Genomic DNA, 23,614 nt, shown 5'->3' on the forward strand with positions numbered 1-23,614 from the left:
CTCTCTCTCAGAAAATTAATAAAAGGGGAAAAAAAAAGGAATGGCATTACTGGTTTGTAAATGAAATGTACATTTGCTTGATATAGCAGTACAGAAATTTCGTTTTGTACTTGTATACTTCCTCTTTGCTTTAACTAAGTTCAGTTATGCCTGTGTGGGATGAACAACTCGGTGCATATAATGCTTGGACTTCTTTGCTGCAGTTCTAACTACTTTTGACAAGGAAACTAAATTTAATGGCGATTGGAGGGACCAAGTTTCTCCAAACTATAGCTGTAATTAATAAACTATAGCTGTAATTAATAAGGAATAATCTAAGTAAAGAAGCGAGCAACAAATTATAAGCACCTAAGATAATGATTATGTAATTCCAATTGGAGCAAATAGGGCACACCCTATTCGAAGAGTCTTTTTCTGTTTTACAAAGCATTTGAGACTACCTAAGTGGTGCCCCATGAAATAAATCATATATTGACTTCGTCCATATAGTTTCCCCATCATGCTTAGCTCAGCTTGTTGACAAGCATATTTGAGAGCTTAAGGTAGTGACATGGTAACCATATTTACCCACTAAGGAAGTCAAATAATAAAAACTTGCTGCCTTGTAAACATTAATAATCTTAACCCCAGTGGGCTAATAATAAATAAGCTTGCTTGCATGCTTGATGCCGTCTGATGTATATCTACAAGCCCTTTTCTCATCATTAGTTCTCATTTTCTTTCATTTTCATTGAAAATCCAAAAAGCAGATTAGTTTCAAGTGAAAATTCAAATCAAAAGTATCCATGTTTACTGGATTCTTCTTCCACAAAAGATGCCAATTAGAAAACTCTCCATGAACCTTCCAACCCTTCAGGCTGACACAGACTATCAAAGAAATTTCATTAGGTTTTATGTTAAATTTTCACTTCAAATTTTCTAAATAGATTTATAACACCCAACATCTCCAAGCATAGCTAATTAAAAAGTTCCAGCCTGTCCCGAGAGAATTAGATGCTCCAAATCTGACGAAATTAAGAGGCAAAGGACCTCGATATCACCTCTTTCAGAATTTTTCATCAAGAAGCCAAAAAATTTACAAAAAGCTCAAGATTCACTCAATATTTTTCTTCAGTATAGACTTTTTTCCAATAAATACCAACAAACTAGCATCATTGACCCTTCCCATAGATTAAAAGTCAAAACTTCTGTGGGTCGCAGCCGGCACGAACCCAAGCTTCATCACCACTTACCGAAACCATGAATCATTGACTTGATGAAGGAGAAAGTGTAAAAGTGTTGGCTAAATGCATGATGGGATGCTCGTATCTATGCAAAGAAATGATCCACGACCGCTGGTCAATTAGTCAAGGACCTCTCCAAACATTTCTGCAATATTATACTCTTAACAAAAAGATTTCAACATGGACTCAGGGCAAGATAGACCATCTGTGTTGAGAAGAGGAATTAAAAAGAGACTGGAGATCCCAGGTGCAAGTGGAGAGCTTTGACAAAATATCAATAGTTGCTTATCCAGACAAGGAAACAAGTGTGAAATTCTAATAGTGGAGGAAACCAATAAAACTACACAGGTCATTTGGTGTTAATGAACGCTATCTTAACCTGTATGGAGCTACAAAGTTGTCCAAGATTTGTATTAAAAAATCCTTCAAGGTGCTTCCTTTAAAGCTGCATACATGACATGTAAGAAAGAATGCCGAAGTCAGGAATCAAGGGAAAGAAAACAAGGGCTCCCAATCTTAGGAGCCATTGTTCAACAAAGATTTGGGAAAAGCATGGTCCTTCCATCTTGGAATCCTAGCCTGAAATGTCTGCTGAATGACCTCCACCCACTTGTCAAGAAGAGATTCCTTCAACTTCTGTATTAAGATGTATTCCTTCTCCATAATGAACTCCAGCTCCTTAAAATGCTTGATTTTATATTGGATCTTTCTCATCTGTTAAAAGCATCAAGACAAAAAGGTGGCATGGATCACATTTTCCTGAGTCCAGCTCAATTTTAAAGCTGCATCCAGAGTGACTGGTTGCCGGGAATACATACCATTTTCTGTTGAACTCCAAATTTTTGAAATTACAAATGAGATTAAGAACATATTTGGTTGTTAAAGAAGAGAGAGTTTCATGAGAAAAATGCAAGGATATCTTTTCAAATATCATCATCCAAGTCCTGTCAGGAGAAAGGTGGGGGTGGATCATTGTCACAACTTTTCCAAGCATCTTTCTCTTTATGAAACTAAACTTGCTATTTTCTGAAAAGGCTAGAAGGCAAATTGTCAGATGCACTGCCTTGGTGCAAAATTAAGCTAATATTTTTTCATAGGTTAGCAGGTAAGGTGTGTTCCAAAACCCACCAAGGAGGCTGGAATATTGGAGGAAGCCAGGACAACAATAGATCAGTTGATGTTTTACAAATTACTTGTCCAACTTACATATCCAGAGACGATGATTTGTCAAAGAAAATTCAATTATGTACTCCAGAGACTGAGCATTAAGTTAAAAGATGAGAGAAAGAAACCTGAGCTTCAATAATTGATGCCATCAAGTGTTCCATTTCCCTCTGCTCTTGGTCTGCTAGTTGCTTGGCATGAGCAGCTGCTGCCCCAAGAGCTGTTGCAATGGCAGCTTTAATTTGGAATGCTGTAGCATCAAAATTCCTCTCTGGCAGGAGTTCTGGAGTATCTAGGGAAGAAAAGAGGGATTTGCATGTGAGATGGCTTATACATATTTGATGCCATAGAAGCAGAAAAATCTTTCAATATTGATGATGGCAGAGCTGAAGTAATCATTACATTTATGTACAACTTGGCATCCTATATGCATTAACAACAATACTTTTGGTGAAAACAGTGGCACTCCCATGATTTAGGATATTGCAAAGCAAAAACAATCATTTCATTAACCTTATGACATATATGCACTGATTATTTTATCAGTGAAGAGTAATTACAATTTCAGGACAGAAGAATCTTGGACCCTTCTCCCTTTTTAAAAAAAAAGGAAAAAAAATTACAATGAGAAAAAGCAGAAATATCTTTGGTAACTAGATGCACAACCCCTAATGAAGCTTGTAACTGCCAGAATGCTACATTCATAAACTGACAACCATCTTCCTCTAACCAATCGATTACGATAATAGCTCCCCAAAGTATATGTGAAAAATCATGGTTGTTTATTTTGATAGTTCATTTGTTTGGCTTCGGACATGGTACTTCAAATTCACTCTTCTAAAACAAAATGGAATTGCTTGGGGCAGGGTGAGTTTTACAGATCCATCCAATTCTATTGAGATATTTACTTTGTTTTACTTCTTTGATAAAATGGTAACAAATCACCAAGACACATAAAGGAAAATTTAGAAACATGGAGGGGAGAGAATAGACACTTTTATATAGTTTGGAACCAATTCAATAAACCTTCATACAGGATTCTTAACATGCTTCTCTTCTTGTACTAGACTGGAAAGAGATGTATGTGAACTGGTTTCATTTGTAACAATAAGAGATTCACTAATAACTTGGAAAAATCAGGAAACTGTGCCACCCCCCCCCCCCCCCACCCCACAACCCCACAAAAAAAAAAAAAAAAAAAAAAAAGCCAACAATTATACAATGTGAAAAATATATATACTTTTCACTATCCCCTACCAAAAAAGAGTTTTCACTATCTATCTGGTATTGCCTAGCACTTTCAAAAAGCCTGCAAAATAATAACATTTGCCAAGTTCTTTTTAGCAATGAGGAGCACCTTATGAAAGGAGACTGGGATGTGAATGTGAACACGAGGAGTTGGTGTGGTAGAGGCTGCGATTTGTGACTAGAACAGACACGCAAGCATAAAGAAGAGAGCAGATATTAACAAAGACATGAAAACTATGACAGGAACTCCATTATTCTTTTTCCTCAGGGGATGAGGAGAGGAGGGAGGGGGGTAACAAACGATTTCCATCATAGATATACATTAATTTAGATAATTACATCAGCTATTAGGGTGGTAAAAAAAATGTTACAACATGAAACAAGCCCCACTCTCTAAATATTCTTACCTTCATTTATCTCCAAACTATGAAACTATCCAAAAATGTTGTCAAGAAAGCACTAAACATGCTAGCTAAATCAAGAAACCAATTCTAGAAATTTTTTTAATTGATCAAACTATTTGAGCACTTCGTATATGCATACTTCTCTATGTGATGCACGGACAAGATGTATTTGATTCTTTTTAGTACTTCTTAAGTTTACATATTCCCTCATTTTCTTGCAAAAGAAAGTAGCCCTTGGGAGAGCTCACTTATCCCATGCATAAATCAGAGGATGTGCTCATTCCCAATTGTCTATGTTGTGTTTAAGAGATGTCCTAGAGGGAATGGACCCACAAAAATCCCAACCATTTGGAGCTCGATAAGAGACACTTTATCTCAACTACTTTTAGCTTTCTGTGGAAACAGATGTTTCTGATGGTCTTCAACCAAATATATCAGCCATTATAATTTTAAGCTACACTTAAACCTATAAGTGTTATTCCACCACACGGGTTTGATTTATGGATAAAAGTTTACTTGACTAACTCTCAATCTAGCATCAACCCTTTGCTCGTGTTGCATTCTTGTTAAAGCAACTTGAGGCAAAAAGAAGTTTCCTATATAACTTCAGAGCAAGATTTGCCATCTTGGTACTGGACCCCATACCGGCACCATCCTTTTACAATGTCCGGATGCGGAACGGACTGATACAACAGTGTCAATATTGCATAGTATGGCATACCAGTATAGTATGGTATGCACTGTATCAAGTGATATGGGGTGGTATGGCAAACACTGCTCTAGAGACTAATTAGTATGAATGACAACCAATGTCATATGCTACAGTATTCAAGGTCATGCAGCATTTAGCACTCATGATTCACCAGGATTTGGAAGAAGTATGGATAATGAGCAAAGAAGCCAAAGTCTGTTGTCAAGAGCTATGCTTTAAGGAAAAACTATTCACTAAATAGGTCAAAGATGAGTCACAATTTGGACCCTTTAAAATATGTAGGTAAGTATAAAAATAGGCCAAGACCAAAATCATCTTCTTTAATAGATAGCATATTTAATATAAACCATACCTAGTTAAAATGAACATAAAATATAAAAATATGCAGTTTAGAATCATGCCTACTTAATATGTTTATTAAATCACAGCTCACACTTCCTTGCATGCACGAAAAGATTATCGCATGTATTACTTGACAAAGAATCTGAAATAGTTCAACATACCGAACAGGCAATGCTATGCCCAAAATACATCAACAATGAGAGAACGACAATCAAACACCTCCTTGTTTATTCATCTCATCTATTACTTTATGAAGCACCCACACCAATTCAATATTCAGAATAAGTATGTACATGATTCTTTCTCCAAAATATCTCATATAACAACAATTAAGATATCTTATATGACAACAATTAAATACATGTGCTGCAACTCAGCTATTAGTTGCATGAACAATTCAATATAGTTCAATATACAGAACAAGAATGCCATATAGCAAAAACAACTAAATACCTGTTTGTTTATGCATCTCCACATCCTGATCCTCAACCTTCACATCACTGAAATAGTTGCATTATAATAAACACAGCACAGGAACAGTACATTTTTTTTCATCAATGCTGAAACACCATAAGATCTGTATTTGTTAATGCTCACTAACCTCTTAGGCTCATTGTTAGTTGGGAATGATTTAAGCTTTCTTCTAGCTTCATCATCAACAATAATAAAGACCTTCTCTGCACATGGGTTCTCATTGCACAATGCAGTAACAGCTGCCTCTGCAGCTGCGGCAGCAACATGTGGGCCAGCTACTGTAGACAAGAGAGCTACCTGGCAGAAAAATTAGGTTTCTTTTTTCCTTGTTTATATATAATTGGTTTAATTTTCCATTTGCAATTCAGCAGATTGAGATGAGATAAGTGATCAGCAGCCAGTACCCACCTGTCTCATCAAAGAATCTGTAGCATTTGCAATAGATGGAATGCATCTTCGCTTTGATGGATGTACTGGAGTAGATTCTTCTGCAACCTTCTTCTTGATATCATTCTGCACATGACCATCTGTCTTAGACACTTGTGTTAGCTTGCCAGAAGCATGTTGGATTGCTCTAGAATTGGTTGCTTGGTTGCCTGAGTTTCTGGCACCATATTTATCACTGAAGGTGCTCAACATATGGTCACCGAAAGGAAGCTGTATAAGCCTTTCAATACAATCAAGTCTGTTCTTTGTTCGCACATGCTGGGCAATAAGATCCCAATCATCTCCATGCTTTAGAACAGCTTCTAAAAGAAGCAAGGTCTCTGCATCTGTCCATGCATCACTTGCATGATTAGCATTGCCGTCAGCATGAACACTATTGTCACCTGCTGATTTTTCTTCAGTGCCATTCTTATTTTCAGAACATTTCAAACACACCACAAAACCACCCTGCAGAAGCATTTATATCAGTATAATTTCATATGTCACAGTCCTCATAGGACCATGAAACATCTTACAGTAACATGACAAGACCGAGTGCAAGTTTAATTCGTAAAGACAAAAATACTTTGATTCTTCCACCTTATAGCAGTTTAACTACTTCCACTAAATAAAATTCACAAGATGAAGATGACTTACTATTTAATAATGTTGTATTGGTTAAATTTATATCATACAGTGAAGTATACCAAATCTAAACAAGCAACAGAAAATATAATACAGGGAAAAAATGAGCATAAAAAGTCATACATCTATCCTTCTTAAAGATAAAAATGAAATTATTAAGTCAAAGCAAAAGTAGTGCAAGAAATGATGGGAATGAGCAATGCTACTCCATGGAAAACAAATGTTGGGTATAATCTACATATAAATTCTCTTCCATCTCCTTCCAGTGAAATACATTCAACCTTAAGTAGTGATGAAGATCCCTGAGGATTGTTGTTCATGCTAGAACTCATGCACTTGTTTTGAGGTTTCATCCAGTCACATGTTTCAGCTTCATTGCCATCTTCAATTCAATATGTTTAAACTGCACACTATGGATTGCCACTATAACTTAACATGTCTGGCACTAAAACACCCTGCACACCCCTCCCCCCCACCCCCCCCTCCCCAAAAAAAAAAAAAAAAAAATAATAATAATAATATAATATAATAAAAAATAAAAAACACACTACTCACAGGCTCACCTCTCTCTGAAAAGAGGGAGGGGAGTTGAGAAGTTAAGAAGCACTTTCTTCTATTTTAACTTGGGCTGACTTGACTTCTGCAAAAGCAAATGCCAGAAGTTGAAAGAAATAAAGATTGGCAGAAGTGACTCAAACTTCATCAACCTTCACACTGAAAAATTGCAATTCATGGATATCTGGCAATTTCTTCTGACCAAGGATGCCCCGAGTATAAAAGCTAAGGGCTTGAAATGGATGTCTTATAAACTTTTTACCACAAGAAACATCTAAGTCTCTCAAAAAACTCTTGTACCCATTAATGCTCCAACAAATGCAAACAATAAGATTTGAACAACCAGGGTTACAGATTTACACTAATAAATTAAAGAACCCCTTTTCTTGTGTTTAATACACCAAAACTAACCCATATTCATTCTTTTCTGTTCTTCTTTTCCCTACTATCTCTTTCTTCCTTCTCCTTACCCATCAATCTAAACTTGCTTCCTGTATTCTAAGTTATCAGTATATTTTATGCATGATGGCCAATAAAATAAACAGAACAAAATCTTACAATAAGTTATCAGTATATTTTACGCTTGCTGCCGAATACAATAAACAGATCAAAATCTTCAGATCATTAATGTTGAACCATCATCAAGGGACTGCAGACTTGTTTCTAATAAGCCTGCCTCAACATTATCGAGGCCTAGAAGTCCTAAGCACAGATAACCTTAAAGGCCTACATGAAATGTCAAAACCAAAAAATTGGTGTCTAGAGTTAAAATTATTAATAACTAGATCTAGGGGTGTAAATGGGTCAGGTCGGGCCTAGGCCCAAAGCAAGCCTGAGGTTTAAACCTCAGGCTTGAGAGTAGCCCACCCCAACCTGAATTTGGTGCAAGAGTATGAAGCCCGAGCCCAACCAAACTCGAGATATGATTTAGAGCCAACCCAATGTTAGATGTATGTCCTAGAAGCCAATATGACTGATACATTGAAATAACTTTCGGACACAATTTTGTACTTAATACATTGATTTGATCAATAAAAGGACAAATTTGTTTTTCATTCAAGTGTGATGTGTCCTTTAATTGTCCATGAAATTAGTTTTCGATACATATTCTTAAAGTATTGAGAATTAAAAATATATATTTAATTCCTAAATGCTCCCGACTATAGAATCATCATTAGGACGATGATCGATCCAGACAGACTGGCGTATAGATTGCTTCCTTCAGGATAGACAGATCTCTAGTCTACAGCGTAGAGACACTAAGCAACGAGTGCAGATAGTTATTAGAGAACAACTAGTACTGAGCGTGACCATACGAGAGATCATTTGGATTTCTATTCAATCGTCAGTGATTGTCTTGATACTGTAGTTGTATGAATGGTCATTTGACCTGAGATTGTACTACTGCTCGCAGTGAGACTGCTGGAGTTTGACTGACATATAAACATGGATCTTAATGAGCCATTGTAGTGGATGTTGGTGACAATTGGTCCACTATAGGAGTAGGGTGCACATCAAGATGGCATCTATTAATCTGGATAGAGAAGAGTAGTCCTATGAAATTTGAAAGGCTAAATCCAAGAATCTATGACCATAGTAACGTGATTGATGGAAAAAAATTTTCATAAGAATCACATTTGGACTTGAGCTAATCGAATCTATCATATGACTGATGTTGAGGTTTGACGATTTATCTATGACCTGCCATCAAGTCGAAACTCACGATAGAGGAACTGAATCACATGTTAACTACATCTAGAAGCTCATTTCAGTTTTACTGGGTTGGCATTATATACTGCTAGGTGTCACTGATGGATTGTGAGAACTCACTAGGGTTGTTCTGGATCGATAATCCTTGATGAGTTAGAGTAAAATTATTCCGATCCATTGAAAAGAGTTTCAATGATACTTTGATAGAGATCATTGTATATCTCACTATCAAATAGAATTAAACCTATAGGGTCACACAATAAAAGGATTAGGCCTGAAATTAGCAATTGAGCTTATGAAGTATCAATTGAGTTTAAAAAAATTTGATTGGATTCAAGGTAACCTTGCTAGCACATGATTAGACCCAATTTCTCTTTCCGTTTGGATTTCTTATTTGATAAGATAATTCAAACTAAATTACCTGCTAATAACCTATATGAATAAGATTTATTTGACTCCAATTGTTAGGTGTCTAAAATTTTGAATCATATGAATTAAGGATGCAAGTCTCTTATTAATTTTCTTGATAGTTATTATGGGCGTCATCTTAATTGGATCAAGTTGAACATGTCCTATGATTAGAGAGCCTTTTAATCTGATATGGGGTGTCCCCTGGGTGCAAAAAAAGGTGTGTTTAATTGGATGCAAGGACTCCAAGAGTTGGCGCCTAATAGGATTCCTAATGTAAGTTAAATAACTTAAGTTATTAAGAAACCTAATGCAAGTAGGACTTATATTATGAGATTGAATAGGATTTAATCCTCATGCCTATTTAAAGGGACCTCCCCTAAGGTCCTTAAGGCATCCAACCAGCAGCCCACACGCCCCATAGGAGGTGCCCACGCCCTCTCTTCCTCTCCCTTTCTCTTCTTCCTTGGCGTCTCACATGTCCCACCTAGTTGGGATGTCCCACTTCTTCCTCACACCCAAGCTGTTGGGCATCCCTCCATTGCTGGTTTTCAGAGCTTGGTAGCAGCACAAAGCAAGGGAGAAAGATAAGAGAAGAAGAGAAGAAGATTAAAAAAAAAGATCAAGTGTTGATCGCGATCCAGGCTTCGTTCAGACTCAGCAGGTTGAATTTTTTTAGAGAAGAAAATTGAATTTGAAGAAGACTGTTCCAGACTGATCCCGAATGGATACCGTAGAGGTCGGACACTTATGTGGCTAGAAGAAAACCTCTTCTCTTCCAGATCCAGATTTGAAGAAAATGATTGTGAAACAGGTATGCGATTTGATCACAATCTGAACTTCAGCATATGTCAATTTCAGCAAATGAACTAGATCCTTGTGGTTTTATGTTTTTATGTATGCATAATTCAGATTAAAAGTATTTTAATCTTGTATTCCGCTACGATGTTTAGAAAATAAAATTTTGAAACACACATGCATGCCCTTGACCTCAAATTCCAACAGTGGTATCAGAGTCACGGATTTCATATTGCTGAAATTGTCATAATATTTTGAAAAAGGTTTCAAAATCTGATTTTTCTTTGATACATAAGATATATAGATGAATCTTTAAATCTGGTATTTTGTTTTGGGTTTGATTTTAGAATATATAGTTGATATGTCAAAGCATGCATAGATCTGAATTTTGATCTAGAATTGTTTCTAGTTCATGTTCACATGATATATAGATGCATGTATAAATCTGAAATTTATATGACTTGATTTATAATTCATATATGAGATATGTGATTGCATGTTTAGGTCATAAGATTACTTTTGATATGATCCATGATTAGTATATGAGATATATGATATCATATAGTAGATCTGAATTTTATTTAGATCTGAATTTTACATGCATATATGTGATACATGTTTGTATGTTAAATCTGAAAATTATTTTCATGATTTAAAACTTACTTTCATGCAAAGAATTTAGATCTGAAATTTGATTTTAGAATCTGAAATTTGTATTTGTGCATGAGAATTTTGATTATGGAAAAATCATAAATTAGGTCATGTAATAGGATTGCATCTAAAATTTTTGATTTAAGTCATATGGATCTAATTCGATTAAGTAATTGATCGAACCAAATCAAGTGTTGATTAGGCTCAGATCAATTAAGTTAAATGATCATGTAATTATTGTTGATCAAATTAATTGAGTCCCTTATGTAGAATCGATTAACCTAAAGACCTAATTCAGCTCGTTGGTTTGAGCCCGATTCGCTTGAGTTAACCTGTTTGGACCAATTGACCTATTGATGTCTAAGACAAGTAATTGAGACGTGGTTATTTAATTGGTTTCGTTCGCTTACTTGACCAATTTATTGATGTCTAGGGAAAGCAACAGGAGGACCCCCATCGATCTCGACTTACCTAACCAATTTGGAAGATTGGGTCTTAAATTAGATTGCTTAGCGGTTTGGTTTAGCCCATGCCAGTTAGATCGGTCATATGATGATTGATTAGATGAGACCTAAATCTAAACCTCCCCACAAATATTTAAGTCCATAGGTCTTCCATCATTGTAGATGTGCGGGCATGCTACCGGAGTTGATTGTTCTCAACTAGTCACAGTGATTCAGTTGCATCGAAAACATGCAACCACTATTAACAAAGAGTTGCTTCAAGGTAAGGATGGGGTTGGACCCAATAACTGTTAGGTGAGGGACCGAATGACGGTCTTGCACCTGCTTGTGAACAGTGGATCAGGTTTAACTAAGAAGTGTGAACAATAACTGTTAGGTGAGCCCACATGACTTAGAAACTAAGTCGCTGCAATATGCTTAGAGAAGCATCTGGACAAAGAGTTCCCTACGCATCAGTATACATGTTACCAATAACTGTTACGTGAGATGCATGGCATCGATGGGACCATAGCACCCACTTGGAATCCTTTATTGCATTAAGATTTTCATTTCCTTCTGAGAGAGTGGAGGGATCCGATAAATTAATAGGAATCATTGTTTGCATCCTAAAGTCTCTAGAAGTAAATATAACAATTAAGTACAAATGTCTAACTTGAATCTCTACTCTCGCAGTTAAACAATATCAGCCTCACCCTCTAGCCCGTATCTTTGAAATCAATCGTTTGACCGATACAAATTACAAAAACTGACTCAGAAACCTCAGGATTGTCCTGACTTCCGAAAAATTAGATCATGTACTCGATCAGAAACCCATAGTGTTACCAAACCGTCCTACTGCTAAGCAAAGGGTTACTTTTGAAAAGTGGACAAATGAAGACAGTCGGATTAAGTGTTACGTACTGGCATCTATGTCAAACGAGTTGCAAAGCCAGCATGAGCATATGCCTACTGCCAAGGCTATGATCACTTACCTGCAAGAGTTGTATGATGAGCAGAGCCGTACAGCACGCTTCGAGGTGTCCAAAAAACTCTTCAACCTGAAGATGCGCGAAGGGCAGTCTGTCCATGAGCACTGTATGATAATGATCAAGGACATTGAGGAGCTTGAGAAACTCGGACTAAAAATACAAAAAGAATTGCAGATGAATTTGATCCTTCAATCCCTTACAAGTTCATATAGTTAATTTATTATAAATTTTCATATGAACAAGCTCGATTGCACTATACTCGAACTGATCAACATGTTGGTCACTACGGAGGCAACCTTGAAGCGTTGAAGGGACACTGTTCTTGCTGTGGAATGAACTTCTTCCAAGAGAAAGTCTATTGGGAAGAAGAAGACAAAATCTGCTAAAAAGCAGAAAAAGGAGAGCAGGCCAAAGAAGGAAGTTCCTAGTAAGGCTGAAGCAAAGAAAAAATATTTCCACTATCATGCTGAAGACCACTGGAAGAGAAACTGTCCAAAATACCTGGAGAGCCTAAAGACAAAAGGGATGATAAACCTTCCGAAGGTATGCTCGTAATTGAATCTAACCTTACGATTTCTTCTACTTCTAGTTGGGTATTAGACTCTGGCTTGAGTGCTTATATATGTATCTCAATGCAGAGTCTGATAGAAAATAAGAAGTTGAGAAAAAGTGGCATGATTTTTCGGATCGACAATGGAGCAAAAATTACTGCAGAAGCCGTTGGCATTTATCCTCTACGATTACCATCTGGTTTTAGATTAGATTTAAAGGATTGTTATTATGTTCCTGTAGCTAGTCAGAATTTGATTTCCGTATCTGCGCTAGCACGGGAAAGTTTTGAAATTAGTTTCAATAAAGTCTTTTGTTTTATTTATTTGCGAAATAAATTGATTGCACGAGATCTTTTAATTGACAGTCTTTATCACTCGCATGTTGATGCGAATTGAACCTAAATGACCAAATAGTGAGTGCCATAGGCCAAAAAAAACTCAGAGATAAAATTAACCAGAAATACTTGTGGCACCATAGATTAGGCTAGATCGGAGAGGACATGATAAACAGATTGGAAAAAGATGGGATCTTTGGCTCTCTTAACCCAAAAGAAGCATCCAGCTTGCGAATCTTGCCTTCGAAAAAAAATGACCAAGTTATCCTTTGTAGGATATGGGAAAAGGGCCATTGAGTTACTTGCCCTGGTACACACCGATATATGTGGGTCATTTGATGTGCAAGCCAGGAGTGATTATACTTACTTCATTATCTTTACCGATGATCTGTCTAGGTACGAATATGTGTATCTGATGAAACATAAGTCTAAGGCCTTTGAAAGGTTCCAGAAATTCAGATATGAGGTAGAAAAATAAACTGATAAACCTATTAAGGTTCTTCGATCAAATCGAATAGGTGAATACTTTAGGATTTTGAATATCAAGAACAGGATGAATACTTTTATGGTTCCGAAAAATAATTTTTTGGGAATATATCTTTAAGGAACAACCGGGTATAAATATAGGTCTCATCAAATGAATATGCCTTCTTGGAATCTTAACACCTCAGCTCAATGGGTATCCGAAAGGAGGAATAGGATCTTATTGGATATGATTAGGTCCATGATGAGCTTCACTGATCTATCCTTATATCTTTGGAGACATGCCTTGTTAACCGTAATTCATCTGTTGAATAGGATTCCATCAAAATCCATTCCTACCACACCGTATGAGATATGATTCGGTAAGAAGCCGAGTCTAGATTATCTTAAGACTTGAGGATGTCCGACCTATGTCAAGAGAAAGATGGTGGATAAATTAGAGGATAGATCTGTAATAGCTCGTTTTATAGGATATCCTAAAGAATTCATGAGATATTATTACTTTCTACAAGACCACAATGTGATTGTGAGTCGAAACACCATATTCCTAGAAAAATAGTTTATCCAGGATGGTGGCAATGGGAGGTTAGTTGAGCTCGAAGAGAAGATCTCTGAAGAACCAAGAGCTATAGATCCTCAGAAATCCGTTGTCCATGAGCCAATAGTAGATGTTCCTCAACCACCTCGTAAATCTAGCAGGATCTCCCAACCTCCTAAAAAGTATATGGATATGCTTATGGAGAAAGTAAAGGAAATGTCCCTTATAGAAGATAGGGGTCATGGTGACGATCCTAATACCTTTGACGAGACGATGTCTGACATTGATTCTGAGAAATAATTAGATGCTATGAAGTTAGAAATTGACTCATTGCACTCGAATCAATTCTGAACCTTAATGGATCCACCTGAGGATATTGTACTCATTGGATGTAAATGGATCTACAAAAAGAAGATAGATGCCAATGGTAAGGTAGAGACCTATAAAACTAAGCTTGTGGCTAAAAGTTATAGTCAGCGCGAGGGCATTGATTACCAAAAAATCTTCTCGTCCATAGCCATGCTGAAATCCATCCGCACTTTGCTTGCTGTTGCAGCTTATTATGATTATAAAATCTGACAGATGAACATGAAAACTGCCTTCCTGAATGGATATCTTGAGAAAAATATCTATATGGAGAAGCCTATGGGTTTCACATCTGGTGATGGTGATCACAGTCTGCAAGCTGCAAAGATCTATAAACGGATTAAAGCAAGCTTCTCGGAGTTGGAATCATCATTTTGATGAGACAATCAAATCGTTTGATTTCATCAAAAACGAAGAAGAACCATGTGTATATAAAAGGTTTAATGGGAGTACGATAACATTCTTCGTATTGTACATGGATGATATTCTCCTTATTGGGAATGATATTCCCATGCTGACCACGGTCAAAAGATAATTGTCCAAGAAATTTTTCATGAAAAACCTAAGAAAAGCATCCTATATTTTTGGAATAAAAGTCTATAGAGAGACATAAATGGATGCTAGGCCTATCACAAAAACTGTACATAGAGAAAGTGCCAAAGAGATTCAGCATGAAAAATTCCAAAAGAGATCCTTTACCTCTTAGGTATGGTATTAATTTCTCCAAGACGATGTGTCCGACCATATTTGAGGAAATGCAGCGTATGAGTAGGATTCCTTATACCTCAGCCATAGAAAGTCCATGAATGCCATGCTGTGTACTCGACCTGATATTGCCCTTGCTGTGAGTGTCACGAGCAGGTATCAGTCGAATTCAAGCGAAGAGCACTGAATAGCTATGAAGAACTCCTTAAGCGCTTAAGAAGGACTCAGGGTTTGTTCTTGATATTTGGAGGAGATTCTAAGTTGCGAGTCGAGAGGTATACTGACTCAGACTTCATGTCTGATCCTGATAATAGAAAGTCTACATCAGGATATGTGTTCGTTTACAATGATGACGCAGTTAGCTGGAAGAGTTCCAAGCAATCCATCATAGCGGATTCGATCACAGAAACTGAATATGTCGCTGCTTCAGATGCTGCAAAGGAAGGCTTCTGATTCAAGAAGTTCATCGCAGAACTTGGAGTTATAACATCGGATGCTATACCACTCTACTGTGACAATAATGGAGCCATAGCACTTACTAAAGAACCGAGATCTTATCAGAAATCGAAGTACATCGAGCGGCGGTATCACATCATACGCGACTACCTTGAAAAAAAATATGTCGAGGTGCGAAGAGTAGACTTCGCGGACAACGTGGCAGATCCGCGGACTAAACAGTTGAGCCAACCAAAAATAAAAATCTATCTTGAGAAGATGGGACTTAGATTTGTGGCCAATTGGCTTTAGTCCAAGTGGGAGATTGTTAAATGTATGCCCTAAAAGTCAATATGACTGACATATTGAAATAACTCTAAGACACAATTTTGTACTTAATACATTGATTTGATTAATAAAAAGATAAATTTATTTTTTATTCAAGTATGATGTATCTTTGAATCGTCTATGAAATTAGTTTTCGATACATATTCTCAAAGTATTGAGAATTAGAGACATGTATTTAATTTCTAAATACTTTCGATCATAGGATCATCATTAGGACGGTGATCGATCCGAACAGACTGACGCATAGATCGCTTCTTTCGAGATAGACGGATCTCTAATCTAAAATATAGAGACATTGGACGATGAGTACGGATAATTGTTAGAGAACAACTAGTACTGAATGTGACCATCGAGAGATTATTTGAATTTTTATTCAATCGTCAGTGATTGTCTCGATGCTGTAGTTATGTGAATGATCCTTTGACCTGAGATTGTACTACTGCTCCCAGTGAGGCTGCTGAAGTTTAACTGACACATAAACATGGATTTCAATGAGCCCTTGTAGTAAATGTTGGCGACAGTTGGTCCACTGTAGGAGTGGGGTGCACATCAAGATGAGATCTATCAACTTTAATAGAAATGAGTAGTCTTATGGAATTTGAAAGGCTAAGTCCAAGAATCTATAGTCATAATAGTGTGATTGATGAAAAAGAGTTTCCATAGCAATCACATTTGGACTTGAGCTAATCGAATCTATCATATGCCTAATGTTGAGATTTGATGATTTATCCATGATCTGCCATCAAGTCGGGACTCACGATAGAGGGACTGAATCACACGCTAACTACACCTAGAAGTTCATTTCAGTTCTATTGGATTACCACTACGTACTGCTAGATGTCACTGATAAATTGTGAGAGCTCACTACGATTGTTTTGGATCGACAATCTCTGATGAGTTAGAATAGAATTTTCCGATCCATTGAAAAGAGTTTCAATGATACTTTGATAGAGATCATTGTATATCTCACTACCAAATATAATTGAACTTATGGAGTCATACAACAAAGGGATTAGGCCTGAAATTAGCAATTGAGCTTATAAAGTGTTAATTGGATTCAAAAAAATCCGATTGGGTTCAAGGTAACCTTACTAGCACATGGTTGGACCCAATTCCTCTTTTCGTTTGGATTTCTTATTTGATAAGATAATGCAAACTAAATTACTTGCTAATAACCTACATGAATAAGATTCATTTGACTCCAATTGTTGGATGTCTAAGATTTTGGATCATATGAATTAAGGATACAAATCCCTTATTAATTTTCTTAATAGTTATTATGGGGCGCCACCTTGATTGGATCAAGTTGGGTGTGTCCTATGATTAGAAGGCCTTTTAATCTGATATGGGGCATCCCTTGGGTGCAAAAGAGGATGTGTTTAATTAGGTGCAAGGGCTCTAAGAGTTGGCGCCTAATAGGATTCCTAATGTAAGTTAAATAACTTAAGTTATTAGAAAACCTAATGCAAGTAGGACTTGTATTATGAGATTGAATAGGATTCAATCCTCATGTCTATTTAAAGAGACCTCCCCTAAAGTTCCTAAGGCATCCAACCAGCAGCCCACACGCCCTATAGGAGGTGCCCCGCCCTCTCTTCCTCTCTCTTTCTCTTCTCCATTGGTGTCCCATACGTCCCACCTAGTTGGGACATCCCACTTCTTCCTCATGCCCAAGCTGTTGGACATCCCTCCATTGCTGGTTTCCAGAGTTTAGTAGCAGCACAAAGCAAGAGAGAAAGGCAAGAGAAAAACAGAAGAAGATCAAGGAAAAAGATCAAGTGTGTTCAGATTCAGCAGGCTGGATTTTCTTAGAGAAGAAAATTCAATTTGAAGAGAACTATTCCAGACTGATCCCGAGTGGATATCCGTAGAGACCGGACACTTGTGCGGTTAGAAAAAAACCTTTTCTCTTTCAGATCCAGATTTGAAGAAAAGGATTGCGAAACAGATATGCGATTTGATCACAATCTGAATTTCAACGTATGTCAATTTCAGCACATGAACTAGATCTTTATGGTTTTATGTTTTTATGCATACATGATTCCGATTAAAAATGTTTTAATCTTGTATTCCGCTGCGGTGTTTAGAAAATAAAGTTTTGAAACACACATGCATGCCCCTGACCTTGAATCCCAATACCCAAGCCCTGGGTCCCTACTTAACTTTTACCATACTCTCAGCCTAGGCCTGGTGAGCCTCAATGTCCAAGCCCAAGCCTGGCTTGTCTCCATATCAGATTTTCAGGCCATTCAGACCAGCCCGGCCCATTAATTCCCCTAATTAGATCTTGGCACAAGCAATGCACATAGTTTTCTTAATAACGAGCATTTCATGGATGTACATGATCCCATCAATCTGGACAATTGTGATCAATTTGATAGACATGCTCCCTATTTTAGTTATTGACTCTGTAATAGCTGTTTATTTAACAGCAAATGTATCTTCACTAAAAGAATACAGTAATTATGATGGGCTTTAAGAAAAATATGGGCCTTACAATGGGATTAAAGGAGATCACTCACAATCCATGGTACATGCAACTTTTCAAAGATTTCTCTTTATTTGGAACCTCTCTAGCCTAGATGGTGTGCCTATGCGGCTATGCACTTGTCTTAATATTTTGAAACAAGTTCACATCTGCTTGATGATATTAATTTATAAGTATGCGATGTTGGCTAGTCAATATTTCCCGATTCCCATTGACTTACTATGTCTTATTTGATCAGTTATCTTCATTTATTAGATTATGACAACCTTTTTAACCTTCTCCTCATGTTTTATTTTAATTTATCATGGGCCACCTTCACCTCTAGATTCTTGCCCAAGTGCCCATCTAGACTCTAGGAGCTAGGTGGCCAAGGGGGCTGTCTGTATGCTGCCTACAAACTTTTAGAAGTTTGTTCTCTTCAGAGCCATGATTTCCCTTTTAAGATTTCTTGTCACATGCAGTCATGTGAAATACATTGAACATCCAACATGAATGATAATCAACAAGCACTCATAGATTTTGCTTTATATAATCATAGAGACTCGTCATATTCATATAAACATCAAAATTTATAGTTTTTAAGAAAATATCAAAGTTACCACACAAGGTAATATGAAACTTTGACATTTAACATTTGTGAGAACAACAAAACCCACATTCGCAAAAGGATATAAAAGGTGCCTAAAACATCTTATAAGCAAATCAATCAAATAGAGAAACATGTACAGGATGGTGGCAAATACAAGTGACCTTCTCTTGTTCCTCTACCAAAAGTATTATCTCAAGAGCATTAAAAGAATGTATTTACCAAAGAAAAGATTGCATTAGCATGAGTTAATTGATATATACAATAGCAACTTCTATTTTGCACTATAAACGCCTAAATCTTTAAGTGCAATTTCAATAGAAAGAGCTCTAATATCTCATCATATATATTTATCTATTAAAACTAATGGACTTCATGTAAGCAATGGGAAACAATCAAACCAGCTTCCTAAGCACTAGGCAGCCTATGGCACCCAACCGCATCCCTCAGTGCTGACTGTAGAAACTGGGTGGATGCATTACTTATGACCCTTGAAAGCAGCAGATGTACAAAATGGAGCTACTCAAGCACCTAGGCAGGGCAAGCTACGTGCCCAGATGGCCACTATAATAACAGTAAGCCAACCTATTTCATCATGAATTAGTTCTTTTATTTTTCTTTTTTTCTTTTTCTTCTTTTTGAGATAAAGGGAGGGAAATCCACATGGTATTCTAAACTACCAAGGTCTGAATTCTTGGGGATACACCATTCAAGATTTGAACCTGGAATCTACACTTGTTTGGTGGAAAGGGAGAGACCACCAGGGAAATGTCCAATTCACGAATTCAATTCTGTTGATGCTTATAATAATATGTTTCATAATAAGTACTGCATTCAATAAGAATAGGTGTTGCAATTAACTTCCACCATCAATCAAATACTTTAACACAAAGCAAATCTCAGTATTCAAATAAAGGTTCTATATTAATATAGGCCAGCATTAAATGCCTCAAAATTTTCTCAAACATATAAGCACTATATAACAAGTTTATATAATATAGTATGACTTGAATATTTGCTGCTAGAAGTGCAACAGGATATCTAATGATGGATGGGAACCTAACCATGCTAATCAAATCCGAAGCTTCTGATTGTAAGAATTTCATGCTTTTCTCTAGTTTCCCTTTTCTTTTTAGTAATTGTTGCCCTATATGCGATGGTAAAGTGAAAGGAGTCATTGTGGATTTGCTAATGGCATAAAGCCTTAAATGCAAGAGAATGTGACTCCTGGGCAAACAAGCACAAAGAAGAGCACATAGACACGCTCAAAGAAGAACATATAAAACTGAAAAGGAAAGAACAAAAAGATGAAGGCTGAAGATAAATTTCAATTCCGTGTACTTTAATAAAGCTAGCATCATTAAATGCATCTGAAAAAGATAACTAATAAACTAGATACAGATTCAAGTTTAAAGCATCATGCCAAAATTATGATCACGCTGGCCAAAAATTAGGCCTAAAAGGATGAAGAAAGTAAAGAGGTAATTTATGTAAAGGAGTGGAAGCTGTCCATCAATTGGAGTACTTTAATTTTTTAAGAAAAAGGACCACTATAGTGGCATTGAAAAATGTTTCGGATTATTTAACTTTTTTATTCGAGACTCAGATACCATTTTCAATTTTATAATGCTTGAAGCATCAAGTCTTATTTTTGCTATGCATGACATAACTTTATCTACAATTGTTTAAACTTTAAACCAATTTACATTGCATGCAGAAATTCTTGAAAAATGTGGCTCCCAGCTGCAAATAAAGCATTCAAGTTCATAATATGGACAAATATGTTCAAGAAACAGATTATTCAAGATGAATGTAAACTATCTTGGGAACAGATTATTCAAAATCAATGTAAACTGCCTTCCAGGGATTATATACCAGATCAAATGAAGTGGATTTGGTAGATAAGGCACTGAGTCAGCTACGGAATACATTGTGAATGGATATGTTAAACTGCTGATGAAAAATGGTACAACAGTCACATACCCATTATCAAAATGTGACAACTGACAGCATATCATATGCATGCACATGTAGTTCACTTTATCTCAATTTCATGTCTTTCCACGACAATCTATTAGCATCGTCAAGTGCGAGGGTGATATCAACAAATGCGTAGACATCAGTGTTTCATTAGAAATGTGCAACCCCTTATGCACATGCCCTTTTGCTTCAGCATTCAAACCAGCATGTAACGGCCCATAAGCAATAACCAAATCAACAGTTTTGAAGCTTTTGTAAGAAGATGTAGAAATATACCACATCTCTTCAATTATGTGATGGTGTGATAATTATATTGCCGCAATGACCTTATTCTTTAATACCAGAAATTTCTGACAGTTCCATACAATTCATAGCAAATTCTTTGAGCAATCAAAACTCAGGCAGCTGACAAATGGATTTCGTTCCTCATCCACATTCGAATTAGAACATAACAAGAAGAAATGTTTAAAGATTGTTACCTCCATAGGTCGTTCATGTCGACCAGAGGCACACTGGTCGCCGCAGACCGCACACACAGGGCCCTTCCCTGGCGCCCAGTCCCCATACACATCCGAGTACGACGACAGCGGCGGCAACCTGAACCCATTCTCCCCAGCCCCAGGATCATTTGCGGCCACCGGCAACCGCCCCGAAGGCAACTTTGCGGACGCCGGCACCAATTGCACCCCAGCCCCAGGCTCCTCCACTTCAACCTGCGGCCCCACCTCCTCCGGCGGCGACGGCCGCCCACCTGATACCCCAAAATTGATCAGACCCCATCTCTCCAAGAAAAGGAACACCTTGTGGAGGGTCCCAACGTCTCCAATCAGCGATTTCCGGACCTCTGTGAAGGTCAGCCGGCGGGAGGGGTCTTCCCGGAACTTGTTGATGATGAAGTCGCGGTACTCCTTGTAGACCCTATGGTTCCGGGAGGCGGCGCTTCCGTCGAAGAACTCCGGCAGCGCCCGCCGCTCCGTCTCGTGGATTTCGTCCCATCGGAACCAGCCTGCAAGCAAGAACAATAAACCTTAACCCTAAACCTCCTACGTGTGTGAGAGAGAGAGAGAGGCAGGATATCTAAAAGTAACTGGAAGAGCCAGGGATGGAATAGAGATCGCGGCCGATGTCGCCTTCGGAGCTCGGCATCATCGCGCTCGCGAGCGGGAAGGGAGGGGAGGGGAGGGCACCGCCGGGACGGTGTCAAGCATGCGGTGATAAGATCGGAGGGGTGAAGCGTGTGGACGCCGAGTATATACAAGGATAGGGAGATCTGGGCCGTCCGTTTGATGGATCAGGTATAAAAGTGAACCTGACCTGTGCTGAACTTATTGGCTTCACGAACCAAACTTTTTGTTGGATCCAGGCACTTGATATGCACTTTTTTTTTTCCTTGAAAATCTTAGGAACCATCTGAAATCATTTTTATTTTTTTATTTTAAAAAATTAAAAAATATATTTTTATTTTTAAAAATATAAAATTTATTTAGAGTATGATTATTTCAATTCTCATTTTAATTTTTATTTTAATTTATTCTAATTTTAATTCTGATTCCAATCCGATCATGAATTAAACATGACTTTGATGTGTTCAATTATTTTTAAAAATAAATATGATGATGAAGATCGTAGCAGTTATAATAGAGCTAATAAAGATAATGATAACATTAATGATAAAGCTAAAATCGGATCAAGTATAGATCAGATATCATCATATCTATATTCATATTTATTTTATCTGACGAATATAAATACGGATACAGTTATTATTTGGATGCAAAAATTTATATTCATATTTATTTTAAATGAATATGAATATAATTTGAATATTAGAATTATCAATATAATTATAAAATGACTTAGATAATTAGACTTTATGACTACAAAATTAAAGATATTACTAAATCGGTGATAAATCAAATTATAACATTCTATATAGTTGCATATTTCTCTTAAAAATTAATAAATACTATATAAAATTATATAGAATTATATATAGATTTGGATATTCAGATACGGATTGGATAATTGTCTATTCATATCCATATTTATTTATTTTAATAAATATAGATGCAAATATAGATATTAGTTAGATCCTCAAATTTCTATCTATATTCGGATTGATTCGGATACGAAAATAGATCCGGATGAATAATATCCATATTACTTTCACCCCTAATTAATGACAATAATTGAGGTAGTGGTGCAATGGATGGTGATAATGGTGGTGTTAGTGGTTGGTAATAGTAACAATGTTGGCGGTAATGGCATCAATGATATTATGGAAATGATAACAACAGTGAGTAATATGATAGAGACAATGATGATGGTGGTGGTGATGGCAGTGAGAGTAGTAATGATGGCAGTGGCGGCAGTGATTATGGGGTAGTAGTGGTGGTAAAGGCGATGTTGGTGATGATGGTCAACAAGATGAGATTCTTATTTCTAAAAGTATCGAAAGTAAGAATTTTTTAGTTTCATTTTTTTAAAAAATTAATAATAATAATTTATAAAATAAAAAATAAAAATAGTACTAGATATTAATTTTGTTTTCAAAAATTAAAAAGAAAAAAAAAATAATGCCAAAAAAGTTTTTAGATTTTGTTTGTA

At 36.7% G+C, this 23,614-nt stretch overlaps 1 protein-coding gene across 8 annotated transcripts; it reads right to left on the reverse strand.

Moving 5' to 3' along the window:
* Positions 1 to 1,485: 1,485 nt before the first annotated feature.
* LOC105035438 (SWI/SNF complex subunit SWI3A homolog) lies at positions 1,486 to 22,252 on the reverse strand. Of its 8 annotated transcripts, none has more exons than XR_830337.3 (7): positions 22,096 to 22,252; positions 21,487 to 22,013; positions 5,976 to 6,461; positions 5,695 to 5,864; positions 5,547 to 5,583; positions 2,516 to 2,679; positions 1,486 to 1,937 (listed from the first exon to the last, which is right to left on the reverse strand). XR_830337.3 is itself a non-coding variant. In XM_010910992.3 (7 exons), exons 1-7 carry the CDS (start codon positions 22,154 to 22,156, stop codon positions 1,740 to 1,742), a joined length of 1,644 nt encoding a protein of 547 aa, XP_010909294.1. In that variant the 5' UTR covers positions 22,157 to 22,252; the 3' UTR covers positions 1,486 to 1,739. The 8 variants fall into 8 exon arrangements, 5 of the variants coding, with proteins under 5 accessions (XP_010909294.1, XP_010909293.1, XP_073101698.1 ...); XM_010910992.3 differs by having other exon boundaries at positions 2,516 to 2,670; positions 5,547 to 5,593; XM_010910991.3 differs by having other exon boundaries at positions 5,547 to 5,593.
* Positions 22,253 to 23,614: the final 1,362 nt, after the last annotated feature.

Source organism: Elaeis guineensis, chromosome 11 (genome assembly GCF_000442705.2).
Source record: "Elaeis guineensis isolate ETL-2024a chromosome 11, EG11, whole genome shotgun sequence".
Taxonomy (NCBI): domain Eukaryota; kingdom Viridiplantae; phylum Streptophyta; class Magnoliopsida; order Arecales; family Arecaceae; genus Elaeis; species Elaeis guineensis.